This window comes from Eschscholzia californica, unplaced genomic scaffold (assembly GCF_041429995.1).
Source record: "Eschscholzia californica isolate CP2 unplaced genomic scaffold, dmEscCali1.0.p SCAF_4, whole genome shotgun sequence".
Taxonomy (NCBI): domain Eukaryota; kingdom Viridiplantae; phylum Streptophyta; class Magnoliopsida; order Ranunculales; family Papaveraceae; genus Eschscholzia; species Eschscholzia californica.
The window spans coordinates 3,459,605-3,485,704 of NW_028238461.1; the positions used below are offsets into that span (position 1 = coordinate 3,459,605).

Below are 26,100 nucleotides of genomic sequence, written 5' to 3' on the forward strand. Positions count from 1 at the left end.
ACTTAAGTACACAAATTAATACGTTTAATTAAAGCAGAAAAGAGAAAAGAAGGATTTACTTTGTTATCGATGTTCCATGAACTTGTATGCTAATTTTCTTACGTGGGTTTCTTTCCAGCTCATTTGGTTATCTATAATGATGTACGCAGGATGAAAGGAAAATATAAGTGTTGCAAATCAGCAAATGTAGCCCTGGGTACTTCAAAGACCTTCGAGAATTTGGAGCAGATACATTACCTACTGGTCTAACAATCGTCACTCTTCCTTGATTCATGTGGAACTAACTATATATAGGAAATTGGGCCGAAGACCCAATTTTATTTTATTTTTAAGTTAAAAAGACAATTTAAGTTTTTATTGATTAATAATCTAAAATCACATTTCTTTTTTGTGTAAAAACCTATATATTTGTATTTTATTTAGTTAAAAACCTAATAATTTTTGCAAAGTCGTTGCAAGGTGTTACAAAAAAACTGCAATGTGTTGCAAAGCTAATGCAAGGTATTGCAAAGTTGTTGCAAGATGTCAGAAAAGCTAATGCAAATTAAAAGAAAGTACCTGGGGAGATGAAGACTGAAAAAAATTGACGAACCTTTATTTTCACCAAAACAAAAACTTTATAAGGAATTTTGACCAAATTTTTCTCTTTTTTTTTTTTTTTTTTTTTACAGATAGAGGGTGCTTGACACTTAGCTCCCTCACGCTCTCTCCGTTCTCAACAAAGGAGGGAGAGAAGCGCCATTTTCAAGGTTACTTTTCATTCTCAATCTCTTGATTCGAGTCTCTTCCTAGACTCACTTTTATCTGTTCTTTACAGCAAAAAGTGTTACAAGTTTTGAAGGCAAAACTGGCATTTCAATTATGTTTTCGGGAATATTTAATGGAATTTCAGGTTCGAGATTTTGACCTTCATAAATTGACCTCATAGTTACATAATCCACTCCTGAACCAAAACTAGAATAAGTACAACACCAAAAAACAGGAGTAACTTGAAAATGGTCGAGATGAAAACATTTTACAAGAACACAATAATGCAGCAATCATGTACATATCTGGGTACTTGATAAACACATGAACACTACCTCGGAAAAACACCAAAAGAACACGAAATTAAGTCTATTAACAACTGATACAGGAGCATCAAAGCTCTGAGAGAATGGCAGGAATGTAATGGGAAAGCTCTGCGGTGAGGGATTGGAACCCATTTACCAACTGTGTATGGAAGTCTTGATCTTCCTCCCCAATTAACCTGAAGTGGACTCTGATTGCTCTCTTACAGACGGCCATGAATTCAAGAAGAGCGGCAATGAGTTGCTGTAATTCCTGTGACCTTAACCTGGTTGCAGGTTCACCCGACAGAAAAGCTGTGCATACACTTAGGACCCCACTATTTACCTGCATATCAGCAAAATATGTGTCAATCATTATAAGAAAATTTGGATCGCAATTCCGTAAGCGTAAGTAAGATCAATGGCGCTTCAAGACAAAGACATACCTGGACTGCAACACTGCCTTGCAGTATCCTCTGCAAACTCTGGAGGCGTGGGAGTTGATCGCCGTCGGAGCTACGAGGTTCTTCCAATTCATTTCGTAGTGCAGCAGTCCTAGTTTCAATCATTCCTATTGCATTTTCTACTGGCGAGAACTCAAGCGATTCAGATTTAACCACCAAAAGACGATTGACAAGGGCAGGGAATGAACCTTCTGTTCGAAGAACAGTACGACGTTTCCACTGGTCTTCCAGTCCACCTTGGGTCTTACCATTTTTTGTAAATGGAGTGTCAAACAAGAAATGATCAAAGACACGAGCACGCATGCTTCCTGGGGAGAGAGAGAAGATTCTCTCTCTTCTACTGCCCAGATCTTCGTCTTCCATGATAGGGTCTACAGCAGTTATCTGAAGATGGCAGACTCCAGGCTGCAACTCCTCAGCATTGACCTGTCTAGAATCGGGAATTATGTTAAGAGTGTGATTGCTATCCATTCTCGACTCGTATATGTGACTAAGTTTCTCCATTATGTCTCCCAGCCGTACATCTCGAGGTTCTCGGTATACATATTCCTTTCTATCTAACTTCCCAAATTGATTACCATAGAACCCTACCCTATAGTATGTGGCATCTGTAAAAGGGATTGGACTCGATTCTTGTTCAAGGATGGATTCATAAATGCTAGTCAAGGTGGTATGACATTTCGCAAGCTGACTGAATGCCCTTCTGCTTTTGTAAACAGGAATTATAAGCTCCAGGATGCTTGCACAGAAATGGAACAGCTCGGCCTGTGAGAAAAGCTTATTTGCAAGCTGAAGATACTTCACAGCTGAATCAACTGTGAGCTTAGAAGCACCATAACCCTCCACTTCTGCTGCAGAGGACTCCGCAGTAATCTCGCTGCTGACCATTGGGCAGATTTTGCGTAATGAAGCCACATGATCTGTGGTCCACACTGCATCATTTCTTCCAACGAGAGCCTACATAGAATTAAATCAAAACGTTAGCACGAATTGAGGGTCTATGGGCATCTCATACTAAAAGCAAGAACACTAGGTTTTCAAGATGGTTCAGTGAACAAAGAAACAACATATCCGATTATAAAAAACAAAGTTCATAGAGCTCATCCTCATTGCGTTTTATAAAATGGTGATTAAGCACATTTTTCAAGCCATCGAGTGTTCAAAATAACTTCTCACAAATGACAAAATCAATTTTATTTGCCTGTTAGATGCTGTAGTTTCGATGTCCTCGTGTACAAAATTTCTAGCTGAGGCAGGCAGGTCTTAAATATCCCAAATATCACCGTCCCCTAAAATGTAAACGTACATATATATATATATATATATTTATATACAGCAACAATGTGTTCACCACTAGAAAGCTTACATCGCAAGCAAATATAGGTTCCGCTTCAAACCCGGAAATTACGCGGTTATCCATCTTGGTTTTATTTATTTAAGTTCAATCATGTATACCATTTTCTTGTTGGCCCATATTAAATTAGAAAAATAGGATAGTAAAATATATGATAAAAAGTATTCATAACATAATTTGCTAAGTTCATAAGTTGAATTGAATGAGAATATTTGCAAAACTTTCCAGATACCAAGTGCAGCAGTAGTTAGAAATAAATAGGTTTAATTCCCAATGAATTTGATAAGGAACATTTTTCACCTGCATAATCACTCCAGCAACAGCAACTGCACATTGTGCAGCTTCAGCCCATGACTGCATCTCCTGATGTGCATCACATAAATGTAATAACCACATTATATGGAGATCCGGCACCGGCGCGTATGCAACTGCAAGCCTATAGAAGCTCTCAGCAGCTGCATATCTATCCACACTCACCACAGAAGCCTACGAAACAACGCAGTTTTAGTTTACACAACACACCTTCATTGTTTTGCTGGAGTCCATAGATACTGCATAAAGATGAACTTACCACGAGAGCGTGTTCCAGGCTAGCATCAAGAGCCTGAAGAAGACTGTCGGACAGATATTTTACTTCTGACCATGACCATCTGTTCTCTGATGAACTTTCCGGAACTGCCATAAGAATATTTTCAGGCAGCCCACACTCTCTCAATAAGTCTGGGGTTTTAGTCTCATGAGCCATTTCTTCTAAAGACTTTCTAAGACGTCGAGCTTCACCACTCTCTTCGAGTGATCCATCAGGCTTCATTTGAGTCACTTGTACTTCAGACATCAACTCAGATAAAGTAATTGTCAGCATTACCCTCAATCTCGTTGTTTGCATAAAATAATAGAATGAACACTGCAAATAGAAGACAGTAAAGTCAGAAAGTGAGGTCTGAATATACATCACGCCACCAACAACCATGAACATAGGAACCTACCCTTACGAGTATCTGCAGCCCAACTACTGCCCTTTTTCTGATGCTATCATTACGAAAAACTGCAAGCCGGAGAAGATGAAAAGCAACTTGCTTTAAGAAGCGATCGTTCTCCCTTGCCATCAATATCGCTCCGTGAAGTTTAAAGACGTGGCTAAATACAGGAATAAAAGCTTTCCAGAAAGCTAGAGACTGACTCTGCGAGAAGAAGCTCACAAATATGGATGTGATACAATCTAACTTCCCATAATCTGTAGATATACTGTGGGGTGATGCAGCCAAGGAAAAATTCTCTGTTACTTCCAGAACCTGAAGGCTGACAGCTGCACTTAGATTTTCTTCCCAAATTTCCTGAATATGGGTACAGTGTTTGTCAGATTTGACCATGATATGAAAGAAACTTTGCATGTACAACAGAAGAACTATACCAGTTTTTGCCTCAATATTGGGTGCAACGATTCTCTTAGCACTCGCGCTGATGTCCCAATCCTTGAAGACTGAGCCTGAGCAAGAGCTTCTCTTAATGAGTATGGTTGGTTAGGAGAACTTAATTGGGGACTGACTCTCTGCCACAAATAGCCGTTCTCTGGTGTTGTCTGAGCCTGCATTAGCAAAGAAGTAGTAGTAGTCAATTAGTCATAAGTGGTAGGATAAACCCTGTCAAGTGGTACCATAATTCCAAGGAGAAACCTTCCCATTAATGAAGATTCCAGACTATTTCACTGACTTGAATGCGTTACCAGACATTTTCAGGATCCAAGGACTATCTTCAAAATAACAGCAACGCTGCTCTCGCAATTACCCAAAACTTAGAATCGTAGACTTACAGTTTGATAGAAAAAGATATTGATGCAGGAATTTTCACCGTAACACAGCCCCAACGGTGGGGATCTGAAATGAGTCAAGCAACCATGGCTTGACGAGCGACCAGTTAAGATTTAGAAGGTACTTTGGGTAGTTCTAGGTTTTTTTTATCTTAATAGGTGAATGTTAATTATTTTTGAAGGTTTTATCTCGTTATTATCGATCTTATTATCTAATTGAATGGCAATAAACCTTTGACGCAAGTTAGGATACAGAATTCTGTTTCTTTTTATGTAACTTATTGTTCTCTTAAATGGCTTTCAAGCTATACATGTTACTCTTTCAACAACAAAAAAAAACTATACATGTTACTGTTAGTCAATAATTAAGTCCGCCACAGTGCTACATCATATATTACTCGGGAAATGATAACATAGACAGAAAGAACAAGTATCAATCGGTAGGTAGCACGAGTTAAAGTGTGCATAATTCTCATCAACAGCAGACAGAGTAATGCATAAAATACAAAGAAGTAAACATACTCGAACTTCTTGCCGTGATGCCTCAGATAGATAGTTGTTAATCGCAGGTGAAAGCCTATCGGAGTATTTTGGGGAGCCAGATCCTTCGCCATCTGGGCTGCGGGAACCGCAACCTGTAAGCATGCTGTCAGCTGGTCTTTTGTGCTGTAAGATATGAAATGTAACATTAGACAAACTCATAGGAAGAAAGAGAACTAACAGTGTAACAGGCGACAAAAATGATAAAGATATATGAGTGATCAGAAATGGCTTTGCATGAACTTCAGATTCAAAAATATATCAGAAATTTATGCAATACAATAACTGCTCGATAACATATAAAACCGCAAATGCCTCTCTGAAGACTGGGCCTTAAGGGGAAGTAAGTGAGATTTCAGCCCGGACATTATATTTATTGCGGCTTCTCTGAGAAGAAACTCCACAATTAAGTGTCAACAGAACTAATATAAAGTGATTTCATATTTTCATCAAGGATACGCCATAGCTTAACTCATAAACATCATTTCAAGCATGCTGTCATGTGATTGTGCATCGAAACTAATATGTTACTTCTTTCAACATTCTCAAGTCAGTAAGTTATGACCTTATCTCCGAATATAAAGAACAATTATAGCTAGATTTGAACCTCGAAAAGTGCAAGGCATTCTTCCAGCAGTTTGAAAAATAATCTGGTACGAGCTATGCTTTGTTGCCATGCCTTGACAAGTGATGCGCCATCTAAATTGCGTACAATTTGCATAATGACAATTAACACTTCACGCTTTTCAGTGGCATTTAGGTTGTAAAAGACCGGCATTTCATCTAAGATCTGCAAGCATTATAATGCAGAAAATACGAGAATATATAATTAGCATCCATTGACACGAGTAAGGTGCAGATATATAATCGGAATTTTTACTACAAACTAGTAAGCAACAGTAGCAGTGTAACGTTCAAAAAGTTGGTGAAAATTGACAAACACAGTTAAACATCAGCAGAAGGTGCAAGGTGCTAAGCAGGTCAAATTGACAAGTATCAAGAGTTCAAGGAGATAGCTTAGTGTCAGTGTGCATCCATGATGTCAGGTAGTTCTCATATTTTCGAGGAACAAAAATATAAAATGCTTGTCTAGAGGTCTCACTCCACTTTTTAGTTAACTCGTCTGTAACTTTCTTTTCTAAGACCAGATGAGATAAAATCATCTACAAGAAGGTGGCATCCTTTATGTGGTTAGTGATTGATGGCAAATTTAGGGTGTGTGAAACAAGTGTATCACAACGAGACCAGACTTTTCTACTATCAGGTATCACAGTCTGGGAAATACTTATACAACTGCTCACTCACTAGTTGAGAGATGATTTGAGTTAGATTATACGACGAAATCCTAGTAGGATGCTACAAGTACAAGTTTGATGCCCAATGCTTTCAGGACAAGGAGCGCCTCTCTGGCAAGTCATAGTAGCATCATATCGTTTGGTGGCTATAAGCGATCATAACTTGGGGACTTGACGTCTGAAATTTTCATATTTAGATAAAAAAAAAGGATGTCATAAGTTTCCTTTAGCAGTTTCATGGGGTTTTAAGCATCTACCGGTTATCTGATTATTTAGTCCTTCAAAACTTTATTTGGCTATTTAGTAGCTTGATACATTCTGCATAATATAGATCTCCTAGATACTTAGTAATCCTACATTGCTATAACGAGGGAAATACTCTAACATATTCAAAAAACATCTAAAGAAGACTTTTTGTAATATTATGTACAGAGGATAAAAATGCAAAGCAGTGTGATGCTCTGGACCTGTCCGATCAGAGGAAAATATAACTGGGCAATATATAATTTATCCTCGTGCTTTTGGTAACGAGCATCAAATTCATGCTTGCACATCAGCACTACCAAGATTCGAGCTGCCTACAGGACAAAAAATAAAGGTTATTGATGCAAATCAAAAAGAAGATCACGTACGAGATTCAAAACCGAGAATAAATTCATCAAAAGTAAGAATATTGTATAAACTAAAAACTACAGATCTAATCAATAATAAAAAAGAATAACTCACTTTAGCTCGTTGACATATATCATCATGATCCCAGGTGAGGAAAAGTTCCTGTATTAGAACAGATGCAAGATAGTTCCTACAAAATGAAGAGCAGTAAAAAAAAACATACAGTTCAGCTTATAGAAAACGAATACAAATATAACATGCATCTCGAACCACACTTTAACTAAGCCCCCCAACACTGAGAAGGAGATACACTAGTTAACACAAATATAAGTTTGCAGGAACCATGAGTAAAACTCGGAATATATCATTACATGCACAATGTGAGTTCTGAACAGGGTCGTAACTATATTTTTCTACATTTTCATCAAAAAAAAAAACTATATTTTTCTACATGTCATTATGTTGCATGACCTAGTGAATATAAATTTACAAGTATAAAACTTGTTGACTGCAGAAACGAAACTATAAATTCACACAAAACGAGAGAGAAATGAAAAGATGATTAATTTGGCACCTATCTGAAGGATCTCTCCCCGGCATTTCAACAAAAAGATCATGATCACATATTATTTGCAAAAAGGTAAGCTTGCATTCATGCAAAACCGATTGACAAACTCCAGAGAATTTGTCCATGTATAGAGAAACCTGTGTGAATGAAATAACACTTTAGCATTATATAGATGCACAATCAAGAAATGCAAAATGTTCATTATTGTAATTTCAATGGGAAAGGCTCACTTTGTTGTCGTTTATAATTTAAACGTTTTTATAGATTTAGATTGTGCTGAGTTTTAGAGGGCAAACACTAGAAACAATTACTAAACCAGCGAATGATTTACTAATTGTCGTGTGAATATGAAAGAATCTAAGAATGGGCGTCATCTTGTATTCATGATGCCTACGATCTGCGCTGACCAAATACAAAGCAATGGATTCCAAATAAAATGCAAAAATAGGTATACCAGTTCAAAAACTTGACGAGGCTCAATAATAGATAAGAGATCATAACAAAAAAAGGCTAAACTGCTGTTTAAACGTTTTGCCAAACTCAATCCCTTCTTGCACCGCTCATGCACCTCTGTGAGAAGGCAATCATACAACTGCATGATACATCTAAACACACCTTCCTTCAATTGCAATGGAGGAACATCTTCACCTACAGAACACAAAACAAAACTCAAACCAGATGAAAAATATATACGGTTGTATGAAAAATAAACATGCCGAGTTTATTAATCAATAATCAACAACCATGAGAGATCTATCACTAAACCAGAATATGTCAACAACATTTTTAAATATCAACTTTCTGATCAAGACTCAAATAATTTGTTAGAATTTGAGAGCAAAGCCAGAATTTAGATCGAACACTTTCATACAAGTTAATGGTATCAAATAGATGCGTTAACAGTTGATGTCTAAGCACCAGAACAGCTATATAGCTTTCGGTTGCAAGAGGATAAGACACAAGCCCCAAAGAGGGTGTTGCTTGCTAGATTTTAGCAACAAGATTGTTGAATGAACTAAGGTGGCGTGAATTAATCACTTAGGCTGAACTGAGATACATACGGGGGGCTGTTCTGAAGAAGCGAAAGGTAAATTGATCAAGTTCGGCATGAGCACAACAATGACTACATAAAACTACGTAACGAAGTTTTGGCAAAATCAAGACATCTGGGATGTCAAAATATTTTAATTTCAACTTCAAGTATCATAAGTAAACTAGTAATATATCATCTCTAGAAACTGGCCTGTAATCATCATTAAATTTTATTTAGCAGAAAAAGGTTGAGTTCATAGAGAAACATTAAAATGTACAATCATAACAACAGCAAGTTATAATGTTACATCATAGATATAGTATGGATTCAGCAAAACAACTATTACAAAGTTAAACAATGAAAGAACTCATGTAGAGTCGTTTTAAGGCAGGTGACTCGCATATAACAATTAGAAGACTTTATTCATAAATTACAGGACAATATATAAAAACAAACTAATTTGTTATCATTTTCCTAAAACGCAAAACATGAGACATGCATAAACAAAGTAAAGCAGCATAAATCTAAAGATCATAAGAAGTAACAGAAACAATCCAAGAAATGAGCTTCACAGAATTTAATCATACCTAGAGGAAGAGTATGATAGAAAAGGCGATCTTGCTCCAGTGCCATTGATTTCACAATGAGTTCTAGGAAAAACCAAGCCATTGCTAAGACGTCATCATACACTGGCCCAACACGGTAGCCTTTCGCCTGCATAGGAAAAGGAAGAACATTGAGATGGATGTTTTTGAATATTGAGATGGATAACAAGGGCCAGCCAAATTGTGGCTAAACATGTAAGCAAGGTTTGGTTTCAACATAAAAGCATTCCACTTCGTAAGAACACAGCTAGAAAATAGCAGAGATTGCTGATTCCAATAAACAACATTAGTGTTTGATCATATTTATGAGACTTGAATATTAGTGGCTACTGATCAGTACTATGCCATAAATACAAAGGTGCACATCCAGCAACTATTAAGAAAACATTTAATTCAATGCCATGTTTGATCTATCTAGCAAATTAGGAGGAAACAGCAAGCTCGAGATTCAGATATGGTCATACACGATTACATCTTCCAGATATAGAAACATAAGATTCAAAAACCAACATATATAGAGAGGAATAGAGCAGTGAAATCTAGATACTTCGAATCTGGAGCCATGATCTTGCAAGTATTACTTTCAAAAAAAAAGATCTTGCAAGTATGATGTTTAATAGTCAATTTAGCAATCTCTAACTAGAAATGTTACCTAGTTTATGAAAAACTGAAATATGATAATGCACTCTAAAGAAAACAAGAACCACCAATGCAAGCCTGATACAATTAATGGCAAACATTGTCTGGCTTTACCTTACTGCGAGCCAGACTTCCCCATACTGTGGACAAACCAGGATAAACTGGCAGCTGCCGACCCCCAAAATCATCGAAAGCATAATCAACAAAGTTAACCAGAAAACGATTTCTTTCAGCACCATCTGATGATTCTTGCTGTACTCTGTACAAAATTTACAATTAAATGAAGATTACACATAGAAAGAAAATAAATGCACAATAGCAATGAAAGTCAGGAGCTTGGCACTTTCGCTTAAAACAAAGGACGTGACCGGGAGAGGCCCACTAATTAGATGGTAAGTAAGAAAGGAGAAATGGGCTTAATAGAAACGACTACAAAAAAGCAGGTGTGTGATTAATAGACATGACAGCAGAAGTTACTAGACAATTAGTACAAAACCGTACGAATATAATATTAGCATTCACAAGGAAAACAAGATTAAGACTATAAGAACCCAACAAATCACTTAACTAGTACCAAAAAAATCAACCCCCTAGCTCTTAGGAGAGTTATGGAAATGAACATCATAAGAATTTATTATGTAACAAAGGCTGCAACAAAAAACAAGGGAAAGGTGTGCTTACCATTGCCTCAAAAACTAACAAATACATTTTGACCCAGATGATAACTAATAATCACAGTAGATCAACCAAACTTAGTAGCTTGGGAGAGAAGCAATTGACAGTAATAAAATAACTTTACATAGACACCTTTATAAAGAAACAAGATTCAGGAGGCAACATTTGACATCATTGTAATGCAAGAAAATTAGATTCGGATTCATACCGTGTTAAGATATTGACCATGGCTCGAAAGGCTGCAACCTGGAGATACTTAAATCAAAATAAGGCTACTATTTATGCACGAATACTAAGAGATAGATCCTACTCTGCAAGAGCTAAAAAGATGAAAACACCGATAACATTTATTCAACAACCTGAAGGGTTTCACCACCATCGCCTATTAAATGAAGAAGCATATTCAGTACAGGCTGCAGAAACTGCAGCAAGGCACAAGAATCGACGTTCTTTAAACTATTGATAGCCTGCATAAAACATCACATACTTTCTTATTAAATATTTACCAAGAACAAACCATGCATCACCAATGCTTTCACTCCTGAAGATGTTTCCCAGACAGAAAAAAAATGTGTCTATCTTCCTGAGTGCACCAACATGCATGTCTTTATTAAGTCAGATAATGAGGAACCTTGACTGTACAGACACAGATATTTTGATTGTATCGAAGTGGCAATATATCGCACACGATCGCAAAGAATACAAACAATAATTTAGGAAAAGTACCTCAAGAAGTTCAGAACCCCAAGGTGGACTTGTTCGAAGAGTATGTCTGTCGTATTCAAGAAAGAAATCTCTAATACGCTCATTAGTTGGAAACAAAGACGAGCATAATCTTAACCGGAATCTAAAGACAGTTTTCCCCTCTTCCAAGTAATCAAGCCTCTCCTGTAAAACAACCAGATCATCAATTGCTGCCTTTACATCATCAAAGTAGGAACTTCCACATTTCAGTTTGACTCAATCTCACAGCCTCAGGAAAAGTAACTTCAGAAATCCCAATCCCAAAAGATTTTTAATCAATTGACCTTCTGTGTATTTCCCAAAGAGATCAAATATCCCTTGGCACAATAAAATGCAGGTAAGTATAGCCAACAGATTAGCCTAAAAGTACCTTGCCACTATCTTGCAGATAATGAGGGACCAGCTCCTTCATTATTGGCAAAGAAACTTCTGATCGCACCCTGAAGTCAATATGGATTAAATCTGTCAAAGACTCGAGAAGTCATCATAAAGTGAACAGAAAAAACTATAAATAGTTAAACAGTAACAACTTCTCCCACTTCCTAAATTTAACTCCCAACCAGTCGAAACCCAGATATTCAATTGTCCAATGAACCAAGAATCAAATTTTATCTGAAAGAATTTTTTTCACTAATAACATGGAAATGATGAAACTCCCTTCTTGTTTCTGTAAGGAAACTAAATTAGGTCAGGACTAATGCTAATAAAATGTCAGAGGAAGCTTCCTACTGATTCCGAAGTAGAAGTTGCTGTTGCGAGAAAATGAAAATAAAATGTTCAATGTTCTTAAACAAAAACCAATAGCAATATCACTGGTGAACAAACAAACCGAACACTTAATAAATTGTAGAAACTAAATCGGGTCCAATGCAAGTCAAGCATAGTTGACTTATTTCTACTTAATTGGGGACATAACTATAAGGACTCAAACATATTCTTCTTCTTATTCTGTTTTCACCATTATTACAACCAAATTACAACCTCCATCACCTCCACATTTCACAATATTAAAACCAACCTCAAACATTCAACGGGAGAAAATCTAAGTTCTATCCTCTCCAACTTGCCCACTATTTTATTTTGCGAGCCCTTCACGGTGGAAGAAAAAACCTCAATAGATGGATCCGACCCCCAAAATGTTGTGGCAACTTTGCCTCTGGCAGGCAAAATTTTTGTGGGAATACTTATCCACTATTTCATTTTGCAAGCCCTTCATGGTGAAAGAAAAAATCTCTAGCAATGAAGATCTAACACCCCGAATTTCGTGCGAACTTTGCTTCCTTTCCCCAGATTTTGTGGCAACTTTGCTTCCTTTCCCCAGATTTCGTGGCAACATCTCCTCTGATTTGGCCAAATTTTCGTGGGATTCCCACAAAACACGAGCATGGCAATGTGCCGTGCTCGTCAAATTGATCAGTTTCTAGGATTCCAAAACCCTAGAAACTGAGCTCAAATCTTTCCCCTAAAGCCAAGATGTTTAGAGCTATTCAACAAAAATCCAAGTATGTTGATGAAGAGAAAAACCTAACGTACTGAAGATTAAAGTTTGAATAAGAAATAATCTCTCTTCATGAAGAAGGTTCTTCAACCATTGGTGCCTTGGATTTGCTTGATTTTTCCATCTCCAAAAATGTTCTTCTCAGACTCCAATATGCTTGGTTTCTAGTGTTCCAAAACCTTAGAAACTAAACTCAAATATTTCCCCACAATCTAAGATGTTTAGAGCTATTCAACGAAAGTCCAAGTATGTTGGCGAAGAGAAAACCTAGCGTATTGAAGTTTTAAGTTTGAATAAAAATTATCTCTCTTTTTATGAAGGTTCTTCGACCATTGGTGCCTTCGATTTTGTCATCTTCAAAAATGTTCTTAGCACACTTCCTCTCTCTAAAGAAGAAGAAGAAATAAATCTAAAGCTTATGGAAGGGTCTTATGGTAAAGAAGGGGACTTACCTTGAAAAATAAATCCTCTAGGAAATATCAGTTAAAATGTAATATACTAGTGTCTCCCTATGATTTTTTTGTCTATATAAGATTTCCAATATTTTGTATTGTCCCCTTAAAACTTTTATATTGGCCACAAGAAAATAACATACTGAGCATGCATCGTCAATGGGAGAGCAGCGTATCCAATGACTACCTGCACAATTGAATAGACAAACAAAAATCAGAGACGAAGATGACCTAATCACTTGTAGCCGACAATAGGTAAGCGATCTCAAATTTATTTAAAACTGAAGGAGATAAAAGATTAAACGGGTTTGATCAGAAAAGTGCATTGAAGAATTGAAACTACCCATAATCCAAGAAACTAGATAAAAGAATTGAAGGTGAGGCATAAGTTCACGGACACCGACACTCCAAAAAGGAGAGATAATTAATGCAAAATAATGACTTACTGGCTTTGGGGCTTCAAGTTTTGTTTGAAGGTCAACATGAAAGAAAGTAAATAGAATATGTTGTTGTGGTGTCAAAATAGCAGGAAGGCACAATTTAATCTCATCATGGTAGTAGGCAACCCTGCTACCTGCAGCAACTTGCGTGTGCGAGAATTTCTGAAGTGGTGCTCCTGTATCCCTTGGATAAATTGCCTAAGCACAGAATACCAATGCTTAACTTTACTAGTTTCAAATCTATAAAGAAAAATAGTCAAAACTTGTTCAGGCAGATGTACCTCCAAAGGCTGTTTACGTGGATCAGCATCATCCTTTCTAAGCTCAACACGAATAAACAAATTTCTTTTCCGACTCAGACTGACAGTCAACGGATACACATAAAGACAATGGATCAACTGGGTAAAAGGCTCGCTTCTTGTCATAGTACGAAAGTCCAATGCTTGGAACTGCAGAAAATTACTTAACAGTAAGTAAATAGTCACATAAACCGAGAAATATTCGTCACGTTGTGGTTAAAATTTATAACCTTATTTCCAACTTGAACGACTCTTAATTGGAAATGAGGATTTCAATTCTCCGGTTTACGTTTATTTGGAGAAGAAATTATTGAACTTAAAAATTACTTGACTATGTGGGGGAGGAACTAGTGCCCTCTTTACCTCAGTGTCAAAGTGTATGATATGATGTGGTGCTCTGGTTTCAAATCCCACTAGAGGGACTGTATTGGAAATATCAGATGGAAATAAATGAAACCATATTGGGAATATCAAGTTTAACATAGCTGGATGATGAGGATGATTCTGTATCATGATGGTTACCTAGTTTATTAGTTAGAACTGATGCTGTTGTGGGTTTCTTAAACATTCCGGTTTTCTTAGGACTTCTGTGACTCGCTTGCAAAAACCTGATTTGCCTACAGAAATTTTCATATTGTATCACATCCAGAACTGTTCTCTAAATTTACTAGATGATTTTACATGCTTCCACATATGCATAATCCACAAGGAGATTTGAGAATTTGAGTCTCTTTATTACATATACAAATAAACAAAAATAATTTACTCAAGCATCTGAGTGAAGGTTACGTTTGCATCTTTTATTCCTGGAAAAATAACCATCATGAGTCCGTCCAGATCACGAAGAAAACTGGGGCTTGGTTTTTATATACTGTCTGCCTAGCTTGTTCTGGGAACTGATCTAATTCTTGAAAGAGGATCGTACTCTCTAGTAGTGTCCCCCCCCAACCTTCTTACTAAGTTTTGCTGTTTTTGAGTGTTTATGAGTTTATCTATAAGGTTTGAGTGCTGTTCTCATCCGCCCTAATATATTTTCCAATCATTGATACTTTCCCACGAATGCACCTGCTAACCTGACCTAGAGGCTAGAATTATCATCGATAACTTCAACCAATTAAACTCACTACGCAAGAAAGTCCACCTTTTATTTCATTTCCATTATCGTCTTGGTTTTTTATCAGGAATTACAGGATTGCTTGTCCTTTTAGAACTACACTTTCAAGCTTTTTATTTCTCAATGTACCATTCACATTAAGGAACCGATCATTTTATCAAAATTTGGACATATACTCAAGCAGGAAACTCACAGTATCTAGATCATTTTATCAAAATTTGGACATATACTCAAGCAGGAAACTCACAGTATCTAGATCATTTTATCAAAATTTGGACATATACTCAAGCAGGAAACTCACAGTATCTAGATCATTGAACAAATGAAATGTAAATGATAAGCTCAAAAACCATGAGAAAATATATCAATTTTATATCAGGTTTGCTAAATAAGGAAGAAATGGTAACTTGTAAGATCATTAGAAGTCAAATCCAGGACTGGAGAAAACAAAAGGGCGTAGTAGTTAATACTCACATCATCAGCACCGAAATCTGGATTATTTCCAAGAACATTTGAACCATTTCTGTTCCTAGAATCTCCACTTAGAGTCCCTTCACCACTATTATTCAGACTTTTGGTAACTGCAGAATCAACAAAGCGATCCCCGACATCAAGGGAATCAATTGTCACACTTCCAGTTTCTGACACATTGTCAAATTCAACCTGGCTGACCTGGATCTTTTCGATTTCTAGTCGCAAAACACCTTTGACGGGCTTATGAACTTTCCTCTTAGGATCCTGCAGAAAATGTTTCTCATACAACTCATTAGCTATCCAACCACTAAAAAACATAAACCATGGCAATGATCTCATTTGGAGACGCTGTCACGCGTAACATCCGAATCAAGTAGGATAAAGAAGACTAAAAGTAGGAGCTTACAACTCCCGAAGTTCATATCCTACTCAAAGCCTCGAGTGTCTATTATCTACTAAAAAAACTAACACAAACAACACAAATCTCAACCCTGAAGGAACACCAAATCAAACTACATATATTCACTGTGTATATTCATTCAAAGTTTCACATAAAAAACATATTCACTTCGAGTGGGTTAAATAGTAAGAATGGCTTATATATGAACTAAGTTACTCAGCAAACTTAAGCAGTCTTGGAGTCAATGTACCATACATCGAAGGGGTCCCTTAGATATACAATTACATACTGGGACAATGGTCGTCATTTGCAGTGGTAGAACAAAAAAACCTGAGGCAGACCAAATTGATGATGCCAGAAACATCAACAGGAAAACGGATGTACACAATGTTGCACTCAAGTTCAAACAGTAAAATTCCAGCTTTTAAGGGAAAAGAGGCTCAAAGAACCAGTCCGTCTGTGCTGATAACAAGTAACACTTCAAAGACTGCACTAGAAATTTAGTTTATCATCCTTTAAAGAGTAGAAAATCAATAACCCATGAAAACAAGAAATAGAAATCAAAAAGAGAGAGATGCAACCCTCGAAAGGATTAGCAGAACTTTAAAAGCACACCTGAAGTGAGTCCTCGGTGTAGCTTTCTTTAACTTTATTTAAATTTGATATTTCAACAATGAAAGAATTTCCATTGGAACGCTTAGCCAGTTTCCCATCTAAAGTGATCTTGGTAGCAGGTTCAGCAACACTTTCAAGGGAACTTGATCCAGTTATACCAGGAGCAAGAGGGCTGCTAGGGGAGGCTGCTCCACCAGAAGCTGCAGCAGCATTATTATCAAACAGTGGAACGATAGCCCAAGAGAAGGACTCTCGGTAAGGCATAATTCTAGACCACACATTTAGTTTCTGTTTTTCCCTCTCGGTCAAGTGAACCTGTTGTGGTAATAAAAACTGCAGCATGAGATTATAAAGAACCCCCAAGTAGATAAGCAAGCATCATCCAAGATCCAACAATAAGAAAATCAAAATAAAAAAATGAGGAAAAGCCTGGCAATTAATGTAAAGTAAATTGGTTATTTAAGCTGCTTCTGATCTAGTAAAATACAATGATATCTAGATGATATATGCATGCCAGACAGATGCACAGGTTTTGTTGTTGGAAAACCCATATACAATAGAGCCCTTACGAGTATACTGAAGGATATGACCCTTTCACTCCTATCTTCTTGCTTGTTATGAGAACTCGAGTCAAATATAGATACTTTGGTTTTTAATAGAATGAAACTTGAAACTTGAAGTTCGGAGAATAAGAGCATCTCCAATGCAAATTTCAATGTTAGAAATTCGGAGTGCCACGTAGGAATTTTAGAGTTTTTATCTCAAAATTCATCTCCTTGCAAAACTCAATTCAGATCTCCAAGATGACGTGTCGAGGGTAGAATGGAGATATCTCGAGAGGACACTCCATTTCTAGAGTGTCCTCTTGAGATATCTCTGAATGCCAACTCAACATTTTCATATATTTTAATGAAAAAAATGCCACATAAGCAATTTTTGGAGTTTTAGAGTGTTGCATTGGAGAAGTCCTTCGAATAGAGGATCTCAATCTTGACAAAAAGGAAAGAGAAAAATTAGAGATTGACATTTGAATCTCGACACATAGGATTTTTAGAGTTTCTTTGAGTTTTGCATTGGAGATGCTCTAAGATCACATTAAAGTGGAGGCCTCATGCAAATATTCTAGCTTCCTTCTCAAATTTTTCTTTGGATTTAGGCAAAAAAGCCTTAACCTATACGTAGCTCACGTCGATTCATGCATAAGATATCTAAGAGAAGTTCTTCCAGTAGGCAATAGCATATTTCATCATGCATACCTAGTTTTCAACGACCGGCGTGGTCAACTGTATGTATTAGTCTCTAAAGAGAGTCAGAGACCCAATAAATTGGTTTTTAGAGTAGAGTGTGAGCGAGAATTATAAAAACAACAAGTAACCATAAATAGAGATAAATAACTACTGATATTTAAGTGAAGATAACTGTAGTAAGCATAACTAAATAGGCTCCAACTTACTGGATCCTTGCGAGAATACACAGAAGGGGTGACTCCACCTTCTTCCGTGGCAGGCTTTTCTAGCTGAATTAGTAGGCATACTGCTGTTGATGGGGCATCCAAAGAGAATATGCCACAATGCTCAGAAGAAACTCTATCCTGGTTAATGACAAAAGAAAATGTCAAAGTTTATTTTCTCGGGAAGTCAAATTATTAGCACAAGTACAGAATAAACAGAAAGCAAAGGATGCAAGAGCCGAATAGGATGTGTAGGACAAACAATAATATGTCTTAATGAATTCAGAGCTCACATCCTGCATTTCTGTCGGTAGGATGTGGAAATAGAAATCCTCGGACAATTTTTCTCGCCTCTCCCTATTGTATAAGCAAATTGTACCATAGAATGGTTCTACAATAAAAGGTAAAAAACTAAGTTAGATTCATATAGAGTAGTAACACATACAAGGCAGCTCTCCTCTATGAGGACACTTAAACCACAAAAAATTTGAAAAACCTCAAGAAATTACATACAACTTCAAATGCTAAAAATTTATAATCAAATTATCATTAAATTAACCTAAACTAATCTCCTAAATAAAGAAAAATTATATCACTTGATATTAAGGCTGCATTCATTGCTTTCATCTTCTTAAGACCCAAATCTCCCAAGTGTGTTGGATTGCATATAGAAAGTAGGAAGGAAGTATACCAAGGACAACAGGATCATAGCCGAACTCATTGTACAAGGAGTTCAAGTGACATTGTTTCAGGAATGGGTGAAGGTTTTGTCATATAGGGGTTTTGTGTTGGTTTGAGAGGGATTGATTGCTTCATTGTAACTCTTTTGTTAGACTGAAGTTTTTCTTATGAATAATTTCAGCTAATAATAGAAGAAAACGAATGTCCAAGAACTTCTGACTCGGAAGTTTGAAGCGGAAGTTTGAAGCGGAAGGGCTATATGTTAGACTGAGGTATTTCAGCTGGCTTTTCCAATTTTTGTAAGCCTGGCCTTTTCATGTAAAATTCGTCTCGCAATTAGTTCATTCAAATTTTCATAATAAGAAAAATATCACACATCAACAGTTAACCAAAAATCCAACAGTAGTAATCAGTAGTCACTTGTTACAAACATCAGACATCCCCCATAATCCGGGTATGTACCCTTTACTCAAAAAGTACATCGTTTTCTCTTCTAAATGTCTCATCTTCCATTGGAGTAGAACCATCCCGGGGGTAAAACTTAGATCTTTTGTCGATGTAGTAGAAAATTGGGAGGCATTCATCTCTTCTTTGTAATTTTTTTCCTTTTTTAGCCACTTGGGGTTTGCATATCCTTTCTTTTTTCTCTAATTTTATCAAATTATTCAAAAAAAATGAATTACGAGTATGTAGGTGGAAGTGTCAAACAATTCCAAATAACAGAATGACCCAGTAATAGATACTTCAAAGAAATTATAACTCAACAGAACTCACCAACTAGTCCTGCTTGGAACGATAAGGATAAGACCTTCACGGAGATCTTCAAACCACTGATACACAGGAGAGAGAATCAGAAATAGAAGCCTAGAACATAAAGAGAAGGATAATTAAACAGGTTATGAAGCACAACAGCATAGTCTAACAGATAGCGTAGAGTATTGTGTTGTGTGCATCAATGACAAAAAAAAACATATCGTAGTTAATAGCTAAACCTGCCATAATGGGACTTAGATTCTGGCATCCTTTGCCCAAATATCATTGACCTCTCATTTTCCCAATCAAAAGCTGGCTCATAAGCAGGCAAAGGTGATTCCCCGAAGTGCTGCAAGAGATTTTGAAACATAGAAAAAGTCAAGTGCAAAATAGGAAAAGCGGCTGACTCGATAAACGAGAATTAGATCACAACTAAAAAGTGCAAGACGTGATTCTAAAGAGACACCTTCATTTCCATCCACGGAATCGACTCGTTCACATGCAAATGATCTGACAATTTTGCATTGACTCATGAGTTCCTCAACAAAAATAGATAAGTGAACCCTTTTTTACTAATTGTATTCAGTGATTCTCCATATAAAATACTTCTGAACCTAATAAGAGGTTATTAGGTTTGTACAAACCTGTGGCACAGCTTTCCATCTCTTCCTTTGTTCACATTAGCATTCTAATGTTACGTTGTCGATCATTCAAAAAAGGAAACATGACTCAAGTTTGTATCTCTTGATCGAGAGAAAGAAATCCATTAACAAGGGTAATTAACTGAAACTTGGAATTAGAAGAACTATATCCCTACATCTGGAGAAACCGACACACTTGCAAAAGTTATAACCCTATTGTCGAAACACAGATCTGAACTTGTTTCCGAACTAGGGGAGGAATCTACCATGATAACAACGAGGGGAATACTAGAGTACTACCACAAGTGAAGAAATTAAAGATGCTGAATTAAATATGCAATCCCAAGAAAACCAAGGCCTCGCCACTACCTTACCTTCAACACTTTCGTGTACGCCGCTTCAGATGAGAAAGCTTCTGCTGATTGCCTTCCTGAAGTACTAGGGATATCATCATCAGTTACATCTTCATTTGCAGAATATCGGGCACTTGAAAGACGCATCTCTGCAGCCACATAAAAAATAGAAGAGACACAAAGGAGACATGAACACTAAATATAAATAATAGGAGCACTTCTTAAAACTCATACAGAGGCTTTTAGTGAATTATAACCTGCCCTGCAAAAGGGCAAGGTAAACGATTGCAACTCCAGGAACCTAAAGGAAAAGTATATCAAAAGAATATTTCACATAATAAATCTCATCAAACTAAACTCGTATGCAGTTCCCCCTTACCTGTTTCTATGTCCGTATCAGGCCCTTCAAAAACTTGATTTTGAAATGAAATGGGAGCAATGCTTTCATAGTGCCCATACTTGTGATCATCCTTTACCCAATCAGCTTTGTAGCAGTGAACCAGCTCGTTCAGATGTGGCAACTGCTCCAAATTCTCGGTTTGCTGATAGTCACAGATGAAACAGAATTAGTGCGGAAAGCAGGACCATTCTCCTTTTCATTTCAGAACATTCTACCAGATTATTAATAATGTTGTCAACTGGTCATATTAAAGATTCAAAAAACCTAGGGGGAAGGGAGGAAGAAGAACAACTAACCTATACAATTGTAAACTTACCACTGCTCAGATTAATAATTTTCCATAACACAAAAACTCTAAAATTTCAACCACTGAGCCAAAAAGAAAGAACAACTGCCGTCTTAAAGAGCGACAAACTTACAATAGGATCTAACTCCGGTGTCCGACCAACTGAATGCCGTTGTACTCTTCTAAAGCGATGCCCACTAGATGATAGTTCTTCCATTATCTGAAAGCACATTCAGGCTAGAAGATTATAAAATTGTACATGCTCTATGAGATGATAAGTAACAAGAACAGTTTATACATTTCGCAATTTAATGCAAATATTATTAACGCAACAGTAATGAGAAACGAGGATTCACCTATCTGCAGCATATAGTGCATTAATATAGTAAACAATGAAGTTTTTAACCTACGGTAGATTTTAACTAGTGCACTAAAATAGCTTGAATCCAAGAAAAATCACGAGAAACTAGATCCTGCAAGAAACTTAACAATTGGAGATCAATGCATCACTAAGATTGTATTTTTTTTTTTTTGAAAATTAGATTGAATATATAGAAAAAGAAACTATTTACAGGTGGGTGGGATACTTTGGACAATGTCTCACATCATCCATGTATCCCATTGCATAACAACATCAAGATAAGATACATTCTTAAATTTATCTATTCTCCCCTAATCCAAGCGAAGATTGTGCCCTTCACATCTTCAATATCAACTGAAGAGTTGAGGTTCTTCTCTTTAAAGATCTTATTATTCCTATCGTTCCATATGCTCCATATAATTGCAGCAGGAACGAGTTGCCACACCTCCCTTCTAAGATTGTATTTGTTTTGTCCCAATTCTAAGTATGAATTGTATTTGTGACGTACTTTGCTTGTCTAACATGAGTTGTTATCTGAATTTATATCTCTAACAAATTCAGATCTGAAAACAAGTTCTATCTCAAATTTCGACATATAAATTGAGCAGAAAACTCGAAACAACATTTTAAGACCCGGCTCCACTGCAGAGTAAGAAAGTACACAATAAATTGGATCAAACAAGAAACTACAAATGAAATCATTCTGATTCAGTATAGTATATGGAACTCTTGGAGGTTGTTCAAGGGGTGAGGTTGGGGGTTCTGGCTGACGAGAGGGTGTGGAGGGAGGAGGAGAAGAATAAGTTATCAGTCAAGGAATGCTACTTGTTACTTGAGCCTCAGGAGCAATCGTTAAGCAGTTTTTTTACCAGAGCTATCAACAGGAAGAGCATCCCTCCTAGAGTGAGTTTCTTGCTATGGGCCACTTTCATAGAAAGAATCCCTACGATGGATCTTTTGAAGAACAGGGGCATCCAGCTAGTAAATAGGTGTGTGATGTGTAAGTCAGCTGACGAATCCATAAATCACCTGTTCATCCATTGCGGCATTGCTGATAATATATGGTCTTATTTCATTGAATCCTTGAAGACTCAATGGTGCAGACCAAATTCTATCAACGACATGTTCGAACAATGGGAGGGGATCGGCAAGCCGAAAGCAAAGAAGGTTGGTTGGGAAGTAATCCCGGCCGCAATCATCTGGAATATTTGGAAGAACCGAAATGACAAAATCTTTAAGGACTCAAATGATCACTCGAATCTTGACGTAGATGATGTAAAAGGAACAATCTATAATTGGATTAGATGCGTCGAGAAGTATAAATTGACTTCTTACGTAGACGTAGTTAGTAATTGGGAGACTTGGATACTGTGAGATAGCAGGATCTTATCTCCCCCCTTGTACAGTTTTTCTTTTGGTTATATATTCAATATAATTTTCAAAAAAAAAAAATCATTCTGATTCATTATATATGAAAAGCAAAACAACCTTAGGTAGTTCTAGGAAATTCCATAACAAACATTAAGGATGAGAATGGAAGAGCTGGGAAACCATATTTAAGGATTGGTTCTGCTATTCAAAATGGGTTTACTGGAATAGATTCATCATTTCATCCACCATTCATAAACATATTTTCTTTTATATATATAAATATATATATATATATATATATATATAAGTTCCAAAAAAAAAGATAAACATCTAAAATGCATTACGAACATACACATGAGAACGGGACTTACTTTATTCCTACGAAATAAGACCATATTTTCACTTTTCAGACTACTCATAGATACAGGTAATGAGCACATGACCATTAATGTGCTAAGATGTCCAGAACACTTTCCTCTCTGGATCAGCATGTGTGACGGCTACTGTTCTACTTCTACATCTAAAAGTTTATTTCTTTGCTCAGACAGATAATAAGGGTTTTTTGCTTTATCGAAAAGGAAAAATACGAAGAAAATTTATTTTCTTCAACGGACCAATTCGCTGCTATCGTACTAGAGATCCGAAATAGATAAGTTCATTAAAGACATAATTTTATTTTCGAAACCTCCTAAAACTTGCCACAAGATACCTACTACATTCAAAAAAGGTACCTACTTACATCAGAACGAATTTTGAACCAAAAATAACTCCAAGATATAACATTATGACCTCCTAAAATACCATTTAACAACGATAACGAAAATTAATAAATACCATATATACTAATCCAAATTTTACGGCTTAATCAAATTTGGGTTGGTAGACACCTACCTTTACTGGTGTGGTCCATTTCTAAGATCAAATTTACATTTGTTTGTTAGTACATAAAACTATATTCATATCATTCAGAAAAAACTAGCAAAGTGTTTCCTGTTCTTTTATTTTGGTCCCCATGCAATGAATATTATGATTCATTTTTCAAATTGAGTTATGTTTATAATTCAAGTACATGGTCACTTATATTTTCGATTAGCTATTGCTTATATAAGCTTCAGCTGAAATATCTTCATAATTAGGGTTATGATAGGAGGGAGTATAAATTTCCATCAAATATCTCAAAGACCAAAATGGAAACCCTAAGAAGTCTAAACATGTGATGAGGAATGGTAAGTTAGAATATGTAAAAGAGGTACAGCTATAAAGAAACAATAGAGGAGTTGTTCAACTACTCTCTATTTATTCACCATCCACATTACAACACAGAGATGAACAATATCTGGAAAGTTGAAACCTTTACCTAGAAAGTAGGTTTAATCAAAAAATGCAGACCAAAAAAGACTAAGAAATCTAACAAAAAATTTCTTCTATTTCTCTCTCTCTATTATGTTTCTAATACCCTTCCTTTTAAACAGATCCAATAAGTAATCTTCTAATGGCATAATACAGAAATATCAACATACACATTGTAAGTAGAAAAGAAGAAATAAATAATGTACTAGTAACATTTTAACAGCTTAAGAAGATAAAGAAGGGGCAAACCTTAAGATTTGAGGTAAAAGTGTCTAAAACATGAAAGAGAAGCAGATCGAAGATGAAACCCTAGAAATGAACATTGTGGATGAGAAAACAAAAGCTCATTTCAGTTCAGGATACACACACTCACTCACTTTCTCTCTCTATAAAAAAAGGTATCTTTTTTGTCGAGTGAGAGAGAAAGATATGAAGGGGAAATGAGGAAATAGTAGTGGATGTGAAATTGGGAAGAAAACAAAAAAGGTAGAGAGAGAGAGAAAGTAACGGATAGATATAGCTTAAAGATTCGTACAACTACTAAATGTTGGTGGTGATAGTGACGCCGATGCCGGTGAAGAGTAGTACTAGTGTGGGATTAATACTTGAAGAGAAAGAGAGAGAGAGAAAGAAATTGATTTCTTTAGCTCTACTCTTTTAAGTGGTCGTCGAACTGTAATCCCTTCAAACTCCAGCAACCAATATCTCTCTCTCACTTCCCAACTTTCTCTCTCTACTTTCTCGGCCCCGAAAAAAAAGAGTGAGCTGTTTGAGGGTTCTATGTGTTTTCAATTATAACTAGAGGGACGTAATTAATCCCGGATTGAAACCGAGAGTCGCTTCTCGTTTATCCCGGGTTCATCAGATGAGATCAATATGACACTTTGAAGTGCGCCTTTAAAATTTTCCAATGACAAATTGTAGAACTCACTCGAGTTTTTATGGAAAGTTTTAGATTCCCCTCATTTTTTTTTTTTTATTAAAAAGCCCTCGGGTGCTTCTAAAGGCACCAGGTTAAAAGGCTGTTAGCATCCATCTCTATTAGCACCAGGCCTAACCGCTCTTTTCTCTATTAGCACCGTTCAATTATGTAGGAACCGATCCCTTTTCAGTTAATCCTAACCCCTCCATCCATCTCTCACAAAACCAACCAGAAATTTCAATTTCAAATTTCTTGCAATGACTAAAACCCATCTCCCCTTTAGTAACACGAAAATGTAGGCTTTTCATTTAGAACTACTAACAAAAGACTGCCTAAAGTTATTCTCTTATCTATCTCTAAATTACTTAAAAGAACAATAATATCAACTGCGTGGGTAGTGCTTATTTATATTATTTAAGAAACGGAGAGGGATAAACTATAAACATACACTCCTACTTTACCATATATTTAGCAAAAGCATAAACAGAGAGTGATAAACACGATAATATGGTCTCTTAAAAACAGATTTGTATCCGATTAGTAGACACAGTTATGCTCTATTTTCTTCTCCCTCTCTCCTATTTAACCAGATAATTGTTTACATAATAATACTTTCCAAATTGACGCTCTCACGACAAAAAACAGAACTAGAATACTGAATTAGTGGGACGGTCAACTCTTTCACCTATTTAGAACTAGAATACCGAAGTTTCCTTTTGTTTTGAAAGAAGAAGATGGAAGAAGCAAACGAAAGTGAACGTCACCCACATTAAAAACCGGTGCTTATAGAGAACTCGGATCAATGGTCATTGACCCGAGTCAATAAAATTTTCAGATGCTAACTGCCTTTTGGTC

The 26,100-nt window shown here is 36.4% G+C and overlaps 1 protein-coding gene across 1 annotated transcript; it reads right to left on the bottom strand.

The window, feature by feature from the left end:
• Window positions 1–886: 886 nt before the first annotated feature.
• SPK1 (guanyl-nucleotide exchange factor) lies at window positions 887–25,186 on the bottom strand. Its single transcript, XM_086673594.1, has 32 exons — window positions 24,859–25,186; window positions 24,573–24,632; window positions 21,375–21,461; window positions 20,935–21,097; window positions 20,577–20,704; window positions 19,801–19,910; window positions 19,583–19,638; window positions 18,421–18,518; window positions 18,131–18,268; window positions 16,678–16,992; window positions 15,663–15,926; window positions 14,057–14,224; window positions 13,782–13,973; window positions 13,479–13,522; window positions 11,756–11,825; window positions 11,368–11,529; window positions 11,001–11,108; window positions 10,850–10,887; window positions 10,081–10,225; window positions 9,310–9,436; window positions 8,144–8,337; window positions 7,696–7,826; window positions 7,236–7,311; window positions 6,977–7,087; window positions 5,822–6,004; window positions 5,197–5,340; window positions 4,279–4,452; window positions 3,854–4,201; window positions 3,439–3,771; window positions 3,168–3,353; window positions 1,496–2,470; window positions 887–1,395 (listed from the first exon to the last, which is right to left on the bottom strand). The coding sequence occupies exons 3-32, from the start codon at window positions 21,456–21,458 to the stop codon at window positions 1,141–1,143; spliced, it is 5,520 nt and encodes a 1,839-aa protein (XP_086529720.1). The 5' UTR covers window positions 21,459–21,461; window positions 24,573–24,632; window positions 24,859–25,186; the 3' UTR covers window positions 887–1,140.
• Window positions 25,187–26,100: the final 914 nt, after the last annotated feature.